This window comes from Eleutherodactylus coqui, chromosome 12 (genome assembly GCF_035609145.1).
Source record: "Eleutherodactylus coqui strain aEleCoq1 chromosome 12, aEleCoq1.hap1, whole genome shotgun sequence".
Lineage (NCBI taxonomy): Eukaryota > Metazoa > Chordata > Amphibia > Anura > Eleutherodactylidae > Eleutherodactylus > Eleutherodactylus coqui.
This window is the reverse complement of record NC_089848.1, coordinates 3,562,094-3,581,271: the sequence shown is the minus strand read 5'-3', so window position 1 is coordinate 3,581,271 and position 19,178 is coordinate 3,562,094. Positions and strand designations below refer to the sequence as shown.

The 19,178-nt window shown below is 46.2% G+C and overlaps 1 protein-coding gene across 1 annotated transcript in view; it reads left to right on the top strand.

Moving 5' to 3' along the window:
• ADCY1 (adenylate cyclase 1) overlaps positions 1-19,178 on the top strand; it is a 281,184-nt gene that overhangs the window by 105,721 nt on the left and 156,285 nt on the right. The window contains exon 5 of the mRNA XM_066584896.1: positions 3,295-3,422. Within this exon, the coding sequence (XP_066440993.1) occupies positions 3,295-3,422 (128 nt within the window). The remainder of the gene's footprint in view (positions 1-3,294; positions 3,423-19,178) is intronic.

The window sequence follows — 19,178 nt, the reverse complement described above, 5'->3', positions numbered from 1 at the left end:
TCAGAAATCTGCAGGAATCTTTCAGGATGCAGGTAACATTTTTAACCCTATGTAAAAATGTAGGATTTCTGCCCAAAGTAATTTATTGTCTTTTTTTAAACTGCTAGCAAACATTTCTTCCTATAGTGTTAACGTGCTCCGGAGCGCTTCACAAATCAAAGAGTACAAATACATATTTCACAGAGGTAATTGGGGGATATATGTGGCCACAAACAAGACCTGTGCTGAACATCTCAGAAGATAGATTGCCATTAGTCTCCTAAAGGGAACCTGTCACCACTGAACAGCAGGTTACGGTGCTGCGAGGTCAGGTGACACGGTATGCATGTTGCCCCCCCTTCTTCTGTGTCCGCCGGTGAAATCCGTGCACGGTCTGAAAATTCTACTCTTTTCAGAGCGCTCTGCGCACGCACTCACACAGCAGTCTACAGGGCAGCGCATGCACAGCGGGCTGAAGAGTTAGAGCGGGTGGGTATAAAGAATTCTCCGGCCCTCCATCTCATCACTGATTTTATGGCGCTGCTCGCTTGCGACAGGTTCCCTGTAAGCATGTTCAAAAAGACAGTGACCCTAATCATCTGACACCCAACTCCCCGCTGCCATGTTCTCTGCACTATGGGTGTTTCGGGTCATATGACCACAATAGTCATCGTGAAAGTCCTACTAGATGGACACTAATGTATCAGTATGATGGTCAGTGGGATAATTAGCAAAACGGCCATTTACCTAATTTACCTACAAGAAGGGTTTTCTGCTGACAACTGACTCTGCAGTGCCGTCCACGGTCTCACAGGACTGACGGGGTGCCAGGTCATCCTGCTCTCTGAACTGTATGCCGATCACACATATGTGCCCTGCAGGGGGAAATGCAGGATACAAGTCATTAAGGGCCAGAAATTGTGTTCTTCCTCAGGTACACATGGAGGCTTATTCTAAAAAGTCAGTTACGCTTTAATGTGACGAAGGCCGGGCTCACACGTACGTAGTTGAATTGCGTATTATGAGCGCAATGCAAACGCTTATAACACGCAGTACATCGTGGTAATTGAAATACATAGATTTTCGCTGTTCTACTCACACTTGTGTATGTTCATTGTGTATAACGTGTGCGTAAAAAAGAACGCAGCATGTTCTATATTAGTTCACACAGGGCGGATTTGCTGCGGTTTTGCCGCGGTTTTTCCGTTGAGGTTTTGCCGCAGAAGAACTGCTTCTGCGGCAAAACCGCTTCAAAGGTTAATTTTGGCTTGCAGATTTTCTTGCGGAAAAATCCACAAGCGTTTTTTTCCAAAGGCGTCTTTTTTTCTTTTTGCAGCGTATTTTGGTGCGGATTTTGCTGCGTCCATAGAGGTCTATGGACAAAAAAGCGCTGCGGAAAAGATAGAAGAATAGACATGCTGTGTTTTTAAAAACTGCGCCACAGTTGCATATCCGCACTGCGACTGTGCGGAAAAAATTCGTCCTATGAGAACAGCTTTTTGCCAAACACATTTGTACTGCATTGCACTGCAAACGCAGCGGTTTTGCTGCAGTGCGGCTATGCAACGGCAAACCGCAGCAAATCACCCTGTGTGAACCCAGCCTTACCATGTATTACGCACAACAGGTCCCTACTGTTCTCTATGGGTGTAAACAAATATGCTGTACATATACAATTACATTGTGTCTGCGGCGTTTATAGGCAACAGAGAAGGAAATTAAAATAAAAACCAGGCAGCTGCGCAGGACAGCGTGTGTGAGATATACTGTCATGTATACGCAGCGTTTTACGCCACGGTCGTTAGAACCCGGCCTAAGGGGTAAAGAGAAATGACGAGTGAAGTAATAAACTTTGATGCATGTAATTGGCACCAACATAACGTGGTACTTTGTGTGATTTAGGGACTGTCCGGGCGTCTGACATTTGGTTCTGTGTCAGGCTTATATTCAGCATCCAATTTTTTATCCACTGTGATCCCTGGAATAGTTGGAATGCAGATATAGAGGTTTATCAGCTTACCCCCGTGTATTGATATTCACATGTAGAAACAACCATTGTCTCCCCTCCCCTGTGATGTAAATAACCCCCTTTCTTTCTCTCCCGCCTGTAATTGTTTTGGTAGTATGAGCATGAAGATACTGACTTGTATGACCAGCACTTAGTAATGAAGTCTTAGAAAGATCATTCACCAAGCAGAGGGCTGCTTGTAGACACGCCGGGGCGGAAACATTTAATAAGAATTATTAGTTGTGTGAGGGTCCTAGCCCAATATGAAATATATTTTCAGAATGAGGCAGCCCAGCTGAATAAAACGCCCCCTTACATATTTCAGTAGGTCGCTGGAACTCCTTCAAACTACGTATCCCCAGACCTGGTTATAATTCACGTGTTATGCTTGATATCAATGAATAGATGAATCATGACCAGAAATATGGCAGGCATATCTTCCCGATCAGAGGACCTCGTGCGGAGATATGACCGAAATGGGGAATTATGGCTTCCCACAAGTTCATACGCATTTAACCCTCCCCTCTCTGAATGACCTCTGAGGGGGCAGGCGGGGGTGTGTTCTGGGAAAATGTTAAAACTAAGGGTCTCAGAGAGACCCAATGTCAGACTTCAGAGATGCGCTCTCAGCGTAAGGCTGTCCTATTCACTTCAGTGACTCTGCATATATTGGAACCTTGAATCCCAAATCCAGAATCTTTCTTTTATTTTTTCCTGTTCACTTTGAACATACTGTCTTGTTGTGCATACCTGTATTTCCTTATACTCCCATATCACATCTTTTTCTGTATACTTTTGTACATATATATCTGCTAGTATTTTTCAAGAATAAATCTACAATTAATTAGTTAAGCCTTGTCTGTTTTAAAACGAATCATAACTCTGAAGATGATAATTCAAAGTTGATTGTGTTGATAATTCATAGTCTGGGTCCCAGCTTCCTTTAATAGCTGGTGGTGGCAGCGTGTATAGTGTGCGCAGCCTTGTAGAGCACTGGAGTGCATTAGACCAGATCCGGTGGTGATTTCAGCTTTCGCTTTGCATGTGGCAGAAGCCCAGGAAAGCTGGATACAAATCGCCTGTATTCTAACAACTTGCAATCTCACTTGATCATTCGAGGCTCTGCCCTGACGCTTGGTAGTGGCAAGTGTGCTCGGAATAGTCGATCCGTGAGTAATTGGGGACAGAAGCGGGATCGGCCAGGGTCCCCCTCTCTCTCTGACACTGAGCTTCTTTGTTCATTATTCATGTTGTATTACATCATCGTATAACTCACTGGTTAAATATCGTACTATTGTAATTTATAGGAAAACCACTGCAGAAGAATAAAGATTCTTGGAGATTGTTATTACTGTGTTTCTGGACTAACACAGCCAAAAACTGACCATGCACATTGCTGTGTGGAGATGGGATTGGATATGATTGACACCATTACGTAAGTACCATCCAGAAAGTAATCACATTTTAAAGGATATGTCCATATTGGAAGACCTTTGTACGTTGTGTCTTCAGACCCTTTCAGTTTTTCATGTTGTTGTGTTAAGGCTTTGTGTAACTGATATTTCAGGTTTTTCCCCATCATTCTGCACTCAGTACCCAATAATGACAACAGAAAGTTATAAAAAATTTTTGCAACTTTTAAAAAATGAAAAGCTAACATTTTGCAGTGACATAAGTATTCACACCCCTGTACGCAGTACTTAGTTGAAGCACCTTTGGCTGAGATAACAACCTTCTTTTGGATATAATGTTACAAGGTTTGCACACCAAGATTTGGGGATTTTTTTGCCATTTTTCTCTGCAGATCTTCTCCAGGTTGGATGGGGGCCCTCTGTGTACAGTCATTTTCAAATCTCTCCGAAGATGTTCGATTTGGTTCAAGTCAAGGCTCTGGCTGGGCCACTCAAGGACATTCACAGCGCTGTCCCTAAGCCCCTCCTATATTGTCTTGGCTGTATGCTTAGGGTCATTGTCTTGTTGGATGGTGAACCTTCTGCTCAGTCTGAGGTCCCTTGTGCTCTCGATTTCAGGTTTGCATTAAGAATATCTCTGTACTTTACTACATTCAGCTTTCCATCAACCCTGACCGGTCTCCCTGTCCTAGCCCCTGTAAAACCTCCCCAAAGACTGATACTGCCTCCTCCAGGCTTCAATGTAAGGATGGTATTGGGCAGGTGATGAGTAGTTACTGGTTTCCTCCAGACATAACTCTTTAAACTTGAGGGCAAAAAGTTTAATCTTGATTTTGTAAGAAAATCTTGTTTCTTACAGTTTGAGAATCCTTTAGCTGCTTTTTGGCAAACTCCAGGCAGCTTTCATGGGCCTTTTACTGAGGAGGCTTCTTTCTGGCTCCTCCACCATAAAGCCCAGATTGGTGGAGTGCAGCAGTGATGGTTGACCTTCTAGAAGTTTCTCCCATCTGCACACAGGATCTTTGGAGCTCAGCCAGAGTGACCATTGGGTTCTTGGTAATCTCTTACCGAGGCCCTTCTCCTGGTATGACTTAGTTTGGTGGGTCGGTGGCTCTAGGAAGAGTCCAGGTTGTTCGAAACATCTTCCATTTAAGAAGTATGCAGGCCGCTGGGCTCTTGGGAACTTTCAGTACAGAAGAAAAGTTTTTGTATCCTTCTCCAGGCAGTTCCTGCATCCTCCATGCCTTGTTTTTGGCTCTAATATGCATTGTGAGCTTTGAGAGCTTTATATAGACAAGGGGGTGTCTTCTAAAATGATATCCAATCAATTGTATTTACCGTATGTGAACGCCAATCAAGGTGTAGAAACCTCTAAAGGATGATCAAGACAAACGGGAGGCCCCTAGAGCTAAATGTCAAGTGTCATAGGAAAGGGTGTGAGTATTTATATCAATGCAAAATGTTAGTTTTTAATTGAAAAAAAATGAGATCTGCGTCCTCAGAACTCCCTAACTGTGAATGGGACAAGAGCGCAGAGGATCGCACTCTGATGTAAACACGGAAGAGGCTGCAGCGCTTGTACCAATGCCGTGCCCCTTCAGGTCCCAGACGGCAGACTCTATCCTGGGGACGGGTCATTAGCCGGAGCCTGCTAATATGAAGTCATGACCGATGGGCTGAATGTAGCATTGATGATTGGAGGTACCCTGAAGTATCCTGATTCTAGATGTTGGAAGGTTAAGTATTACAAAGTTCATTCTTAAATGGCCAGCTTACAATTTTTTCATTGTAGATCTAATCTTTATATGGATGGAAACTAAAGATTAAAAGTACTCCTTTATAGTGGCACTTTCAAACTAAACCGTACATTCACTACTCACCCAGAACTACACAATCTCCCAGAGTTCCGTTGGCATGAATGAAGCAGCAGTGTGCATGTGCGACCACAGCTTCATTCATTTCGGGGCATTTATTGCCTCCATTCTCATGATGATTAGATGCCCCAGCCATCGGACCTCCAACGATCAGATGATCTCTGATCCTGTGGTGGCCATGGTGCATTGTCTCTGAAGATTGCCCTTCAGCCGTACGGACAGGGTGATGTGGCCTCTGAATGTTCGGCCTGGTGGATGATAAGTTACTTCCCATATGTGATGGATCCTTTTAGAAATACATCATTGTGGCCGGAGCAAATGTCGATCTTCGTATTTTAAGTTGATTCCTCTTGCTTTCAAAATCGGGCTGATAAATTAGAACCTAATGACTTATACTTGTCCCAGAGGCCTTACAGCATAAACGCTGCATCCGAACACAACACATTGTCCGCTCCTATGTAATCCAACCAATGTGCGGAGTCAGGGAAGGGAACGGAAGCCAGTAGAAACTCAGTAAGTGCGTCTTCCAGCACCACACAATTCTCTTTAAAATCACTTTATTTATAGCATACTTAACCCCTTAGTGACCACGCTATAGTCTTTTTACATCCTGCCGCTGCAGGAACTGTATGAATGTAGATCGCGCGGCTATCTCCCTCCATACATTGCGGGTGTCGGCTGTTTCTTTCTAGCTGACACCCGGCGGCAACAGCCCCGATAAGCCACGCAGCTCATCGGGGCTGTTAACCCTTTAAATGCTGCTGCCAATTCTGACAGTGACATTTAAATTCTCCGAACGATGTTCGAGGGTCCCGTACAGCCCCCCGCAATGAGATCGCAGGGAGCTGTGTGGGTGTCATGGCAGGCAGACGCCTTCTGAAAGGCCCCAGGGCTGTCATGGCAGAATGCCTATCAAGCAATGCCTGTTGGTTGGCTTGATAGACTGCCCGCCCGATCGTAATATGATGTAATGCTATGGCATTACATCAGACTGAAGGAGCGATCAAAGCATTGCATGTTGTGGTTCCCTATGCTGACCAAAAGAAAATGTAAAAATAAGATCCATAAAGTTTTGCTAATTATTTTTTTAAAAAAGTAATACAAGTTTAAAAACCCCTTGCTTTTGCTATATTTATAATGTTAGAATCTAAATAATAAAGCTAAAATACATATTTTGTATCCGTGTGTCCATAAAAGTCCGACCTATCAAAGTAATGCATTATTTACCCTTCATGGTGAACGTCGGGGGGGGGGGGGGGGGGGAGAAGAAATAACAAAAAAGGGGCTTTTTTGGTCAACCTGTCTCCAAGAAGAAATGCAATAAAAAGCAAAAAGTCCTATGTATTCCAAGATGGTACCAATGCGAACTACAGGACGTCCCGCAAGAAGTGAGCCCCCGCACAACTATGTAACTATATAAGCTTGGTATCGTAGTAATCGTACTGACCCTTGGGGCAGAGGAATCCAAAATACTTCAAAGTCCTTCACTGGTAAGATTCCTAAAACTCAACTTTTATTAATAATTCACAAAAAAAGATATACGGGCTCAAAACATGAAAAGAAGGAAACAAAAAACTATCAGCCGTATCTGGATTTCAAAGCTTTATAATTACTGTGGACAACCGGATTGTTCACTAAAGGGTCATCAGACAGAACTACACAAGTAACCTGTTGGCTGCCTGTCCCCTATATAACAGTAGGGTGCAGTAAATGGGAGGACCAGTGTGGGTATTATAGACTCCTGGTTCCTGTAACTCTGCACTCCTCGTAGTTCCCTGTCCCAGCAGTTATATACTACCATCTAGGCAACTGAAGGACTCCAAAGACCTTACGTCTTACTGTGGTCTTAATCCCCGGGGATAGACCACTACAGCGTCATGGTGGTCTTAGCACTGTTGCACCTGGACTGATGGTTCCACTAAATTCCTAGTTCTAGACTCCAGGTTCCAGTATCCATTCTTGACCCTAAGTACTTATAGGTTATAATGAAGTCCTAGGTTCCAGATAGAATTCCTAATGTTAGATTCTTCTAGGTTCTAAGTACTGGGTTTAGTTCTACATATAGTCTAGGTTCTAGGTCTAAAACTTGATTCTAGGTCATTCTAAGTTCTAGATCCTAGGTTCAGATTCTAAGTAGATTCTAGGTTCTCAGTTCAGGTTCTAGAATCTGACTTTTAAACCCTTAAGGACCAGGCTGTTTTGTACCTAAAGGACCAGACACTTTTTAGGGATTTTACCCATCCGGTGGTTTTACTTCCCTATTTTAGTTGATTTTTTTCCTTCAGCTCACTAAATTATTTTTGCAGAATTTTTTTTCCAGTGACACATAGGGCTATTCTTTATATCTTTTTTCACTGACTTTTTTCCGTGTTTTAGTTTAAGATTTATAGTTGTGTTTTTTAAATTCGTATATTTACACTAATATGAACCAAATTCACACCTACATGTTTCGGATTTGGCCGTGTTTTTAATTGTGGCTCTGTCGCAGGATTTATCCCTTGTCTTTCAAGAGTTGAATTCCGCAGCATAAAGAGACATTCTGTGGATTTAGAATCTGCAGCATTTTTCAAAAACACTACGGGTTGGTCGCAGAAGTTTTTTTTCACAGATCCTCATTAACATTTTTTAAAATCCCCTAGACATGGCTCATACTGTACATGTTGAAGAACATCTGCAGTGATCCTGCCAGCAGAAGGGTATGGCCTTCAGGTATGTGCTGGAAGTACCTCCTCACACATCAGCCCTAAGGCAGGGTCCAGGGGGGCATACCCCTTATAGCCAGTTCTATCACTTATTTATGACTTGTCCCGAGGAGGGCTCATCTGTCTTTTAGAGATGGATAACCCCTTGACATCGCTTTTTTAATAAACCAGTCCTGCAGAAGAGACTCTGACCTTGGAATCTTAAAGGGTTTTCCAGACCTTCCCTCCATATATTATATACTGACCTCTTTCTATCAAAGTACTCAGTTCCTTGTATACACTGGGGGATGACATGGAGCCCGGTGGTTTGATTGCTTTAGTCTTCTTCCTAGTTTAGACAGATGAAGTGTAATGGAGAGTTTACATTGTCACTGAGCATTTCACATATCCAGTACACGTTTGTGAATTTCTCAGTGATCGTGTAAACTCTCGCCCATGTAATGTCCTTTCTCCCCGTCCCCAGTAATCGCCAGTACTGTCCTCTGTGTCGTGGAGTCTCCCATCTCTTCAGTGACTGCGCTGAGCCAAGGACCCTGCAGTGTACAGGCCTAGAACTGAGATCCTGAGCCTCGACCAGTGCTGAGCTTGATCCTTGCATCACCCCTTGACCCAGCATTGCATAGCGCACCTCCCTGCTCACCACCACAGTTTCTACATGCTGCTGGCACTGTTGGCAGAACTCAGTATGAGCCCTCCCATGTGCTAAACTCCATGTCAATATTCCGTGAAAACCAGAATTGTGTTTCATTAAAATGGTGAATTCAATTAATTTAATGAAATGCCCAGCCCTATCATAGCGCATATTATACCGTGTTCCCCATAGCGCATATTATACCGTGTTCCCCATAGCGCATATTATACCCTGTTCCCAATAGCGCATATTATACCATCTTCCCCATAGCGCATATTATACCATGTTCCCAATAGCGCATATTATACCCTGTTCCCCACAGCGCATTTTATACCCTGTTCCCCATAGCGCATATTATACCATCTTCCCCATAGTGCATATTATACCCTGTTCCCCATCGCGCATATTATACCCTGTTCCCCACAGCGCATATTATACCCTGTTCCCCACAGCGCATATTATACCCTGTTCCCCATGGCGCATATTATACCCTGTTCCCCATAGTGCATATTATACCCTGTTCCCCATAGCGCATATTATACCGTGTTCCCCATAGCGCATATTATACCCTGTTCCCCATAGTGCAAATTATACCGTGTTCCCCATAGCGCATATTATACCCTGTTCCCCATAGCGCATATTATACCATCTTCCCCATAGTGCATATTATACCCTGTTCCCCATAGTGCATATTATACCGTGTTCCCCATAGCGCATATTATACCGTGTTCCCCATAGCGCATATTATACCGTGTTCCCCATAGCGCATATTATACCGTGTTCCTCATAGCGCATATTATACCGTGTTCCTCATAGCGCATATTATACCGTGTTCCTCATAGCGCATATTATACCCTGTTCCCCATAGCGCATATTATACCGTGTTCCCCATAGCGCATATTATACCGTGTTCCCCATAGCGTATATTATACCGTGTTCCCCATAGCGCATGTTATACCGTGTTCCTCATAGCGCATATTATACCGTGTTCCCCATAGCGCATATTATACCGTGTTCCCCATAGCGCATATTATACCGTGTTCCCCACAGAGCATATTTTACCCTGTTCCCCACAGAGCATATTTTACCCTGTTCCCCAAAGCGCATATTATACCCTGTTCCCCAAAGCGCATATTATACCCTGTTCCCCAAAGCGCATATTATACCCTATTCCCCATAGCGCATATTATACCCTGTTCCCCATAGCGCATATTATACCCTGTTCCCCATAGCGCATATTATACCCTGTTCCCCATAGCGCATATTATACCCTGTTCCCCATAGCGCATATTATACCCTGTTCCCCATAGCGCATATTATACCCTGTTCCCCATAGCGCATATTATACCCTGTTCCCCATAGCGCATATTATACCCTGTTCCCCATAGCGCATATTATACCCTGTTCCCCATAGCGCATATTATACCCTGTTCCCCATAGCGCATATTATACCCTGTTCCCCATAGCGCATATTATACCCTGTTCCCCATAGCGCATATTATACCCTGTTCCCCATAGCGCATATTATACCCTGTTCCCCATAGCGCATATTATACCCTGTTCCCCATAGCGCATATTATACCCTGTTCCCCATAGCGCATATTATACCCTGTTCCCCATAGCGCATATTATACCCTGTTCCCCATAGCGCATATTATACCCTGTTGCCCATCGCGCATATTATACCCTGTTCCCTATAGCGCATATTATACCCTGTTCCCCATAGCGCATATTATACCGTGTTCCCCATAGCGCATATTATACCGTGTTCCCCATAGCGTATATTATACCGTGTTCCCCATAGCGCATATTATACCGTGTTCCTCATAGCGCATATTATACCGTGTTCCCCATAGCGCATATTATACCGTGTTCCCCATAGCGCATATTATACCGTGTTCCCCATAGCGCATATTATACCGTGTTCCCCATAGCGCATATTATACCGTGTTCCCCACAGAGCATATTTTACCCTGTTCCCCACAGAGCATATTTTACCCTGTTCCCCATAGCGCATATTATACCCTGTTCCCCACAGAGCATATTTTACCCTGTTCCCCACAGAGCATATTTTACCCTGTTCCCCATAGCGCATATTATACCCTGTTCCCCATAGCGCATATTATACCCTGTTCCTCATAGCGCATTTTATACCCTGTTCCCCATAGCGCATATTATACCCTGTTCCCCATAGCGCATATTATACCCTGTTCCTCATAGCGCATATTATACCATGTTCCCAATAGCGCATATTATACCATGTTCCCAATAGCACATTCTATACCCTGTTCCCTATAGTGCATATTATACCCTGTTCCCCATAGCGCATATTATACCCTGTTCCCCATAGCGCATATTATACCCTGTTCCCCATCGCGCATATTATACCCTGTTCCCCATAGCGCATATTATACCCTGTTCCCCATAGCGCATATTATACCCTGTTCCCCATAGCGCATATTATACCATGTTCCCAATAGCGCATATTATACCATGTTCCCAATAGCACATTCTATACCCTGTTCCCCACAGCGCATATTATACCCTGTTCCCCACAGCGCATATTATACCCTGTTCCCCATAGCGCATATTATACCCTGTTCCCCATAGCGCATATTATACCATGTTCCCAATAGCGCATATTATACCATGTTCCCAATAGCACATTCTATACCCTGTTCCCCACAGCGCATATTATACCCTGTTCCCCATAGCGCATATTATACCCTGTTCCCCATAGCACATTTTATACCCTGTTCCCCACAGCGCATATTATACCCTGTTCCCCACAGCGCATATTATACCCTGTTCCCCACAGCGCATATTATACCCTGTTCCCCATAGCGCATATTATACCATGTTCCCAATAGCGCATTTTATACCCTGTTCCCCATAGCACATTTTATACCCTGTTCCCCACAGCGCATATTATACCCTGTTCCCCATAGCGCATATTATACCCTGTTCCCCATCGCGCATATTATACCCTGTTCCCCATAGCGCATATTATACCATGTTCCCAATAGCGCATATTATACCATGTTCCCAATAGCACATTCTATACCCTGTTCCCCACAGCGCATATTATACCCTGTTCCCCATAGCGCATATTATACCCTGTTCCCAATAGCACATTCTATACCCTGTTCCCCACAGAGCATATTTTACCCTGTTCCCCATAGCGCATATTATACCCTGTTCCCCATAGCGCATATTATACCCTGTTCCCCATAGCACATTTTATACCCTGTTCCCCACAGCGCATATTATACCCTGTTCCCCACAGCGCATATTATACCCTGTTCCCCATAGCGCATATTATACCCTGTTCCCCATAGCGCATATTATACCCTGTTCCCCATCGCGCATATTATACCCTGTTCCCCACAGCGCATATTATACCCTGTTCCCCATAGCGCATATTATACCCTGTTCCCCATAGCGCATATTATACCCTGTTCCCCATAGCGCATATTATACCCTGTTCCCCATGGCGCATATTATACCCTGTTCCCCATAGCGCATATTATACCCTGTTCCCCATCGCGCATATTATACCCTGTTCCCCATAGCGCATTTTATACCCTGTTCCCCATAGCGCATATTATACCCTGTTCCCCATAGCGCATATTATACCCTGTTCCCCACAGCGCATATTATACCCTGTTCCCCATAGCGCATATTATACCCTGTTCCCCATAGCGCATATTATACCCTGTTCCCCATAGCGCATATTATACCCTGTTCCCCATAGCGCATATTATACCCTGTTCCCCATAGCGCATATTATACCCTGTTCCCCATAGCGCATTTTATACCCTGTTCCCCATAGCGCATTTTATACCCTGTTCCCCATAGCGCATTTTATACCCTGTTCCCCATAGCGCATATTATACCCTGTTCCCCACAGCGCATATTATACCCTGTTCCCCATAGCGCATTTTATACCCTGTTCCCTATAGCGCATATTATACCCTGTTCCCCATCGCGCATATTATACCCTGTTCCCCATAGCGCATTTTATACCCTGTTCCCCATAGCGCATATTATACCCTGTTCCCCATAGCGCATTTTATACCCTGTTCCCCATAGCGCATTTTATACCCTGTTCCCCACAGCGCATATTATACCCTGTTCCCCACAGCGCATATTCTACCCTGTTCCCCATAGCGCATATTATACCCTGTTCCCCATAGCGCATATTATACCCTGTTCCCCATAGCGCATATTATACCCTGTTCCCCATCGCGCATATTATACCCTGTTCCCCATAGCGCATATTATACCCTGTTCCCCACAGCGCATATTCTACCCTGTTCCCCATAGCGCATATTATACCCTGTTCCCCATAGCGCATATTATACCCTGTTCCCCATCGCGCATATTATACCCTGTTCCCCATAGCGCATATTATACCCTGTTCCCCATAGCGCATATTATACCCTGTTCCCCATCGCGCATATTATACCCTGTTCCCCATAGCGCATTTTATACCCTGTTCCCCATAGCGCATATTATACCCTGTTCCCCATAGCGCATATTATACCCTGTTCCCCATAGCGCATATTATACCCTGTTCCCCATAGTGCATATTATACCCTGTTCCCCATAGCGCATATTATACCCTGTTCCCCATAGCGCATATTATACCCTGTTCCCCATAGCGCATTTTATACCCTGTTCCCCATAGCGCATTTTATACCCTGTTCCCCATAGCGCATTTTATACCCTGTTCCCCATAGCGCATATTATACCCTGTTCCCCATAGCGCATATTATACCCTGTTCCCCATAGCGCATTTTATACCCTGTTCCCCATAGCGCATATTATACCCTGTTCCCCATAGCGCATATTATACCCTTTTCCCCATAGCGCATTTTATACCCTGTTCCCCATAGCGCATATTATACCCTGTTCCCTATAGCGCATATTATACCCTGTTCCCCATCGCGCATATTATACCCTGTTCCCCATAGCGCATTTTATACCCTGTTCCCCATAGCGCATATTATACCCTGTTCCCCATAGCGCATATTATACCCTGTTCCCCATAGCGCATATTATACCCTGTTCCTAATAGCGCATATTATACCCTGTTCCCCATAGCGCATATTATACCCTGTTCCCCATAGCGCATATTATACCCTGTTCCCCATAGCGCATATTATACCCTGTTCCCCATAGCGCATTTTATACCCTGTTCCCCATAGCGCATATTATACCCTGTTCCCCATAGCGCATTTTATACCCTGTTCCCCATAGCGCATATTATACCCTGTTCCCCATAGCGCATATTATACCCTGTTCCCCATAGCGCATTTTATACCCTGTTCCCCATAGCGCATATTATACCCTGTTCCCTATAGCGCATATTATACCCTGTTCCCCATCGCGCATATTATACCCTGTTCCCCATAGCGCATTTTATACCCTGTTCCCCATAGCGCATTTTATACCCTGTTCCCCATAGCGCATATTATACCCTGTTCCCCATAGCGCATTTTATACCCTGTTCCCCATAGCGCATTTTATACCCTGTTCCCCACAGCGCATATTCTACCCTGTTCCCCATAGCGCATATTATACCCTGTTCCCCATCGCGCATATTATACCCTGTTCCCCATCGCGCATATTATACCCTGTTCCCCATAGCGCATTTTATACCCTGTTCCTCATAGCGCATATTATACCCTGTTCCCCATCGCGCATATTATACCCTGTTCCCCATCGCGCATATTATACCCTGTTCCCCATAGCGCATATTATACCCTGTTCCCCACAGCGCATATTCTACCCTGTTCCCCATAGCGCATATTATACCCTGTTCCCCATAGCGCATATTATACCCTGTTCCCCATCGCGCATATTATACCCTGTTCCCCATAGCGCATATTATACCCTGTTCCCCATAGCGCATATTATACCCTGTTCCCCATCGCGCATATTATACCCTGTTCCCCATAGCGCATTTTATACCCTGTTCCCCATAGCGCATATTATACCCTGTTCCCCATAGCGCATATTATACCCTGTTCCCCATAGCGCATATTATACCCTGTTCCCCATAGCGCATATTATACCCTGTTCCCCATAGCGCATATTATACCCTGTTCCCCATAGCGCATATTATACCCTGTTCCCCATAGCGCATTTTATACCCTGTTCCCCATAGCGCATTTTATACCCTGTTCCCCATAGCGCATTTTATACCCTGTTCCCCATAGCGCATATTATACCCTGTTCCCCATAGCGCATATTATACCCTGTTCCCCATAGCGCATATTATACCCTGTTCCCCATAGCGCATATTATACCCTTTTCCCCATAGCGCATTTTATACCCTGTTCCCCATAGCGCATATTATACCCTGTTCCCTATAGCGCATATTATACCCTGTTCCCCATCGCGCATATTATACCCTGTTCCCCATAGCGCATATTATACCCTGTTCCCCATAGCGCATTTTATACCCTGTTCCCCATAGCGCATTTTATACCCTGTTCCCCATAGCGCATTTTATACCCTGTTCCCCATAGCGCATTTTATACCCTGTTCCCCATCGCGCATATTATACCCTGTTCCCCATAGCGCATATTATACCCTGTTCCCCATAGCGCATTTTATACCCTGTTCCCCATAGCGCATTTTATACCCTGTTCCCCATAGCGCATATTATACCCTGTTCCCCATCGCGCATTTTATACCCTGTTCCCCATAGCGCATATTATACCCTGTTCCCCATAGCGCATATTATACCCTGTTCCCCATCGCGCATTTTATACCCTGTTCCCCATCGCGCATTTTATACCCTGTTCCCCATAGCGCATATTATACCCTTTTCCCCATAGCGCATTTTATACCCTGTTCCCCATAGCGCATATTATACCCTGTTCCCTATAGCGCATATTATACCCTGTTCCCCATCGCGCATATTATACCCTGTTCCCCATAGCGCATTTTATACCCTGTTCCCCATAGCGCATATTATACCCTGTTCCCCATAGCGCATTTTATACCCTGTTCCCCATAGCGCATTTTATACCCTGTTCCCCACAGCGCATATTATACCCTGTTCCCCACAGCGCATATTCTACCCTGTTCCCCATAGCGCATATTATACCCTGTTCCCCATAGCGCATATTATACCCTGTTCCCCATAGCGCATATTATACCCTGTTCCCCATAGCGCATATGATATCCTGTTCCCCATAGCGCATATTATACCCTGTTCCCCATAGCGCATATAATACCCTGTTCCCCACAGCGCATATTATACCCTGTTCCCCACAGCGCATATTATACCCTGTTCCCCACAGCGCATATTATACCCTGTTCCCCATATCGCATATTATACCCTGTTCCCCATAGCGCATATTATACCCTGTTCCCCATAGCGCATATTATACCCTGTTCCCCATAGCGCATATTATACCCTGTTCTATGAGCTGGCCGGACACTGCTGCCGCGCCGCCTGCACCCACGTGGCCTCCTTCCAGGAGAGCCTCTACAAGTTTACTGATGTAACCTAACAGAAGCCGTGGGTTGTCCTGGTTCACCGCAGCCGGCATCCCGATCGCCCCGTCGTGTACAAGCCTCGTCTTCTAGTCCTTCTTCATCTCCGTGGACTTGCAGTCTTCTTGTTGCCGCTAATTGTGAATTTCATCTGACGACCATTCGATCAGCCGGCCTTCTGTTTTTGTCCACTGGTTACAATTCATCAACCTATAACTGCTGATAGTCCATTTCTTTTGGCTTCTAAGACTGGATTCCCCCGGGTGAGCACGATATCAGTCCGAGTAACTGCGGCCAACACCGCGCCTGGGAGAATGCAGCGATCTGTGTGAATGCGTTAGGATTTGTGAGACAATCGCCTCGTAAAACACGTAATTTTCATGCACATTATTCAAATGTGTGAAAATCGCATGTTTTTTCAATAGCAAATTTTTAAAAATTGCATGGCATTCACGTGCATGCCATGCCCATAGCAGATAATGAGCGAGTGTTCTGTGATCTGGCAGAACAACACGACATACTGCTATTTTTCTGTGAGAAACCTACTTTTAAATATATCCGTGGAGAACAATGGGTTCTGTTGTGGTGCGGGTTGTGCCTCCTGCAGGACCTTCTTGCCAGTGCGGTTCCATCCTACTTGTGCCGTGTTCTGGGGTTCAGCAGCTTACAGTTTTGCACCAACGTTTACTTTCAGCATGTTTATTGCTGGGCGGCACTTAGTCCTCTCCACCATGGTCGGTGTAGCAGGGTGTAGTCCGGTGGACCACCGCCGAGCCTGCTGGACACCAGTATACCTAATGGCGATCTCTAACATTTGTTGGCGTGTTCCCGGTAGATGCCGGGCTGATATCAGAAAGACCAAGCAAATAAAATAATAGTTATCGCTCAAAATAAAGGAATGGATTCTTTCTCATTAGACTAATTAGCTTTTCTTAGACCCTTCAGTGTAGAGTTTTCTGCCTTATAGAGTCAGGCTCACTTTTATACACATTGAAGGGGTTCTGTCATTGTTCCTCCCCTCCCGGCAGCCTTCTTACCGCATCTTCACCTCTTCGACCTTCTCCTGGCTCCTCCAGTCCCCGGTTCTCCTCACCTCCAGCCGGACAGTTCCTCCTCTTCCTGTTATGGAGTGTCCACTCTCGGCAGTCTCCTTCCAGCAGGTCACTAGTGACCAGGTACATTAACCTGCAGGAAGCAGAATGCCGAGAATGTACGCTTCATCAGAGGAGGACCCGGCCGGCTTGAGTTGAGGTGACCCGGAGACTACAGGAGCCAGGAGAAGGTGCCGAGAAGATAGGAAAGTATAGATTTTTTTTTTTTAAATGACAGAACTCCTTTAATAGCTGTCGTACAAATGCTGCTTAAAGTTACCCTAATCGTATTTGTGTCATGTTTTAGAGTTTTGATCCCAGTCGGTAGTTTTCAGCTGTAGTCAGTCATTGACAGATTCCACATGGGTTGAATAAAGGCCTAATATTATTCCTGTATACTAGTAATCATGTTGCACACCAGGACAAGGGGCTTTGTGCACTTTAAGTGTATTTTTAAGCAAAAAAATATTTTTTTAAATCAGTATTGCTTTTTTCTTAGATTTTTTTTTTCTGCGCTTGCAGTGTATATCTGTATACTGCAAGCTGGAGGACTGAATTTCTTGTAAAATGCATCAGTCAGTTCACTGTTGACTTACAGCAGAGGAGGGGTAGGTGCACCATAGGAGAGTATACAGCCAGGAGGATGCGCCGTTGAAGAATATACAGCCAGGAGGATGCGCCGTAGAAGAATATACAGCTAGGAAGATGCGCCGTAAGAGAGTATACAGCCAGGAGGATGGGCTGTAGGAGAGTATACAGCCAGGGGGATGCACCATAGGAGAGCGTACAGTCAGGAGGATGGACTGTAGGAGAGCATACAGCCAGGGGGATGTGCCATAGGAGAGCGTACAGCCAGGAGGATGCGCCGTAGAAGAATATACAGCCAGGAGGATGCGCCGTAAGAGAGTATACAGCCAGGAGGATGCGCTGCAAGACAGTATACAGCCAAGAGGATGCGCCGTGGAAGAGCATACTGCCAGGAGGATGCGCCGTAGGAGAGCATACTGCCAGGAGGATGCGCCGTAGGAGAGCATACTGCCAGGAGGATGCGCCATAGGAGAGCATACTGCCAGGAGGATGCGCCGTAGGAGAGCATACTGCCAGGAGGATGCGCCGTAGGAGAGCATACTGCCAGGAGGATGCGCCGTAGGAGAGCATACTGCCAGGAGGATGCGCCGTAGGAGAGCATACTGCCAGGAGGATGCGCCGTAGGAGAGTATACAGCCAGGAGGATGAGCGATAGAAGAGGATACAGCCATGAGGATGTGCCATAGAAGAGGATACAGCCATGAGGATGCGCCATAGAAGAGCATACAGCCAGGAGGATGCGCCGTAGAAGAGCATACAGCCAGGAGGATGCGCCGTAGAAGAGCGTACAGCCAGGAGGATGCGCCGTAGGAGAGCGTACAGCCAGGAGGATGCGCCGTAGGAGAGCGTACTGCCAGGAGGATGCGCCGTAGGAGAGCGTACTGCCAGGAGGATGCGCCGTAGGATAGCGTACTGCCAGGAGGAAGCGCCGTGGGAGAGCGTACGGCCCGGGGGATGCGCCGTGGGAGAGCGTACGGCCCGGGGGATGCGCCGTGGGAGAGCGTACGGCCCGGGGGATGCGCCGTGGGAGAGCGTACGGCCCGGGGGATGCGCCGTGGGAGAGCGTACGGCCCGGGGGATGCGCCGTGGGAGAGCGTACGGCCCGGGGGATGCGCCGTGGGAGAGCGTACGGCCCGGGGGATGCGCCGTGGGAGAGCGTACGGCCCGGGGGATGCGCCGTGGGAGAGCGTACGGCCCGGGGGATGCGCCGTGGGAGAGCGTACGGCCCGGGGGATGCGCCGTGGGAGAGCGTACGGCCCGGGGGATGCGCCGTGGGAGAGCGTACGGCCAGGGGGATGCGCCGTGGGAGAGCGTACGGCCAGGGGGATGCGCCGTGGGAGAGCGTACGGCCAGGGGGATGCGCCGTGGGAGAGCGTACGGC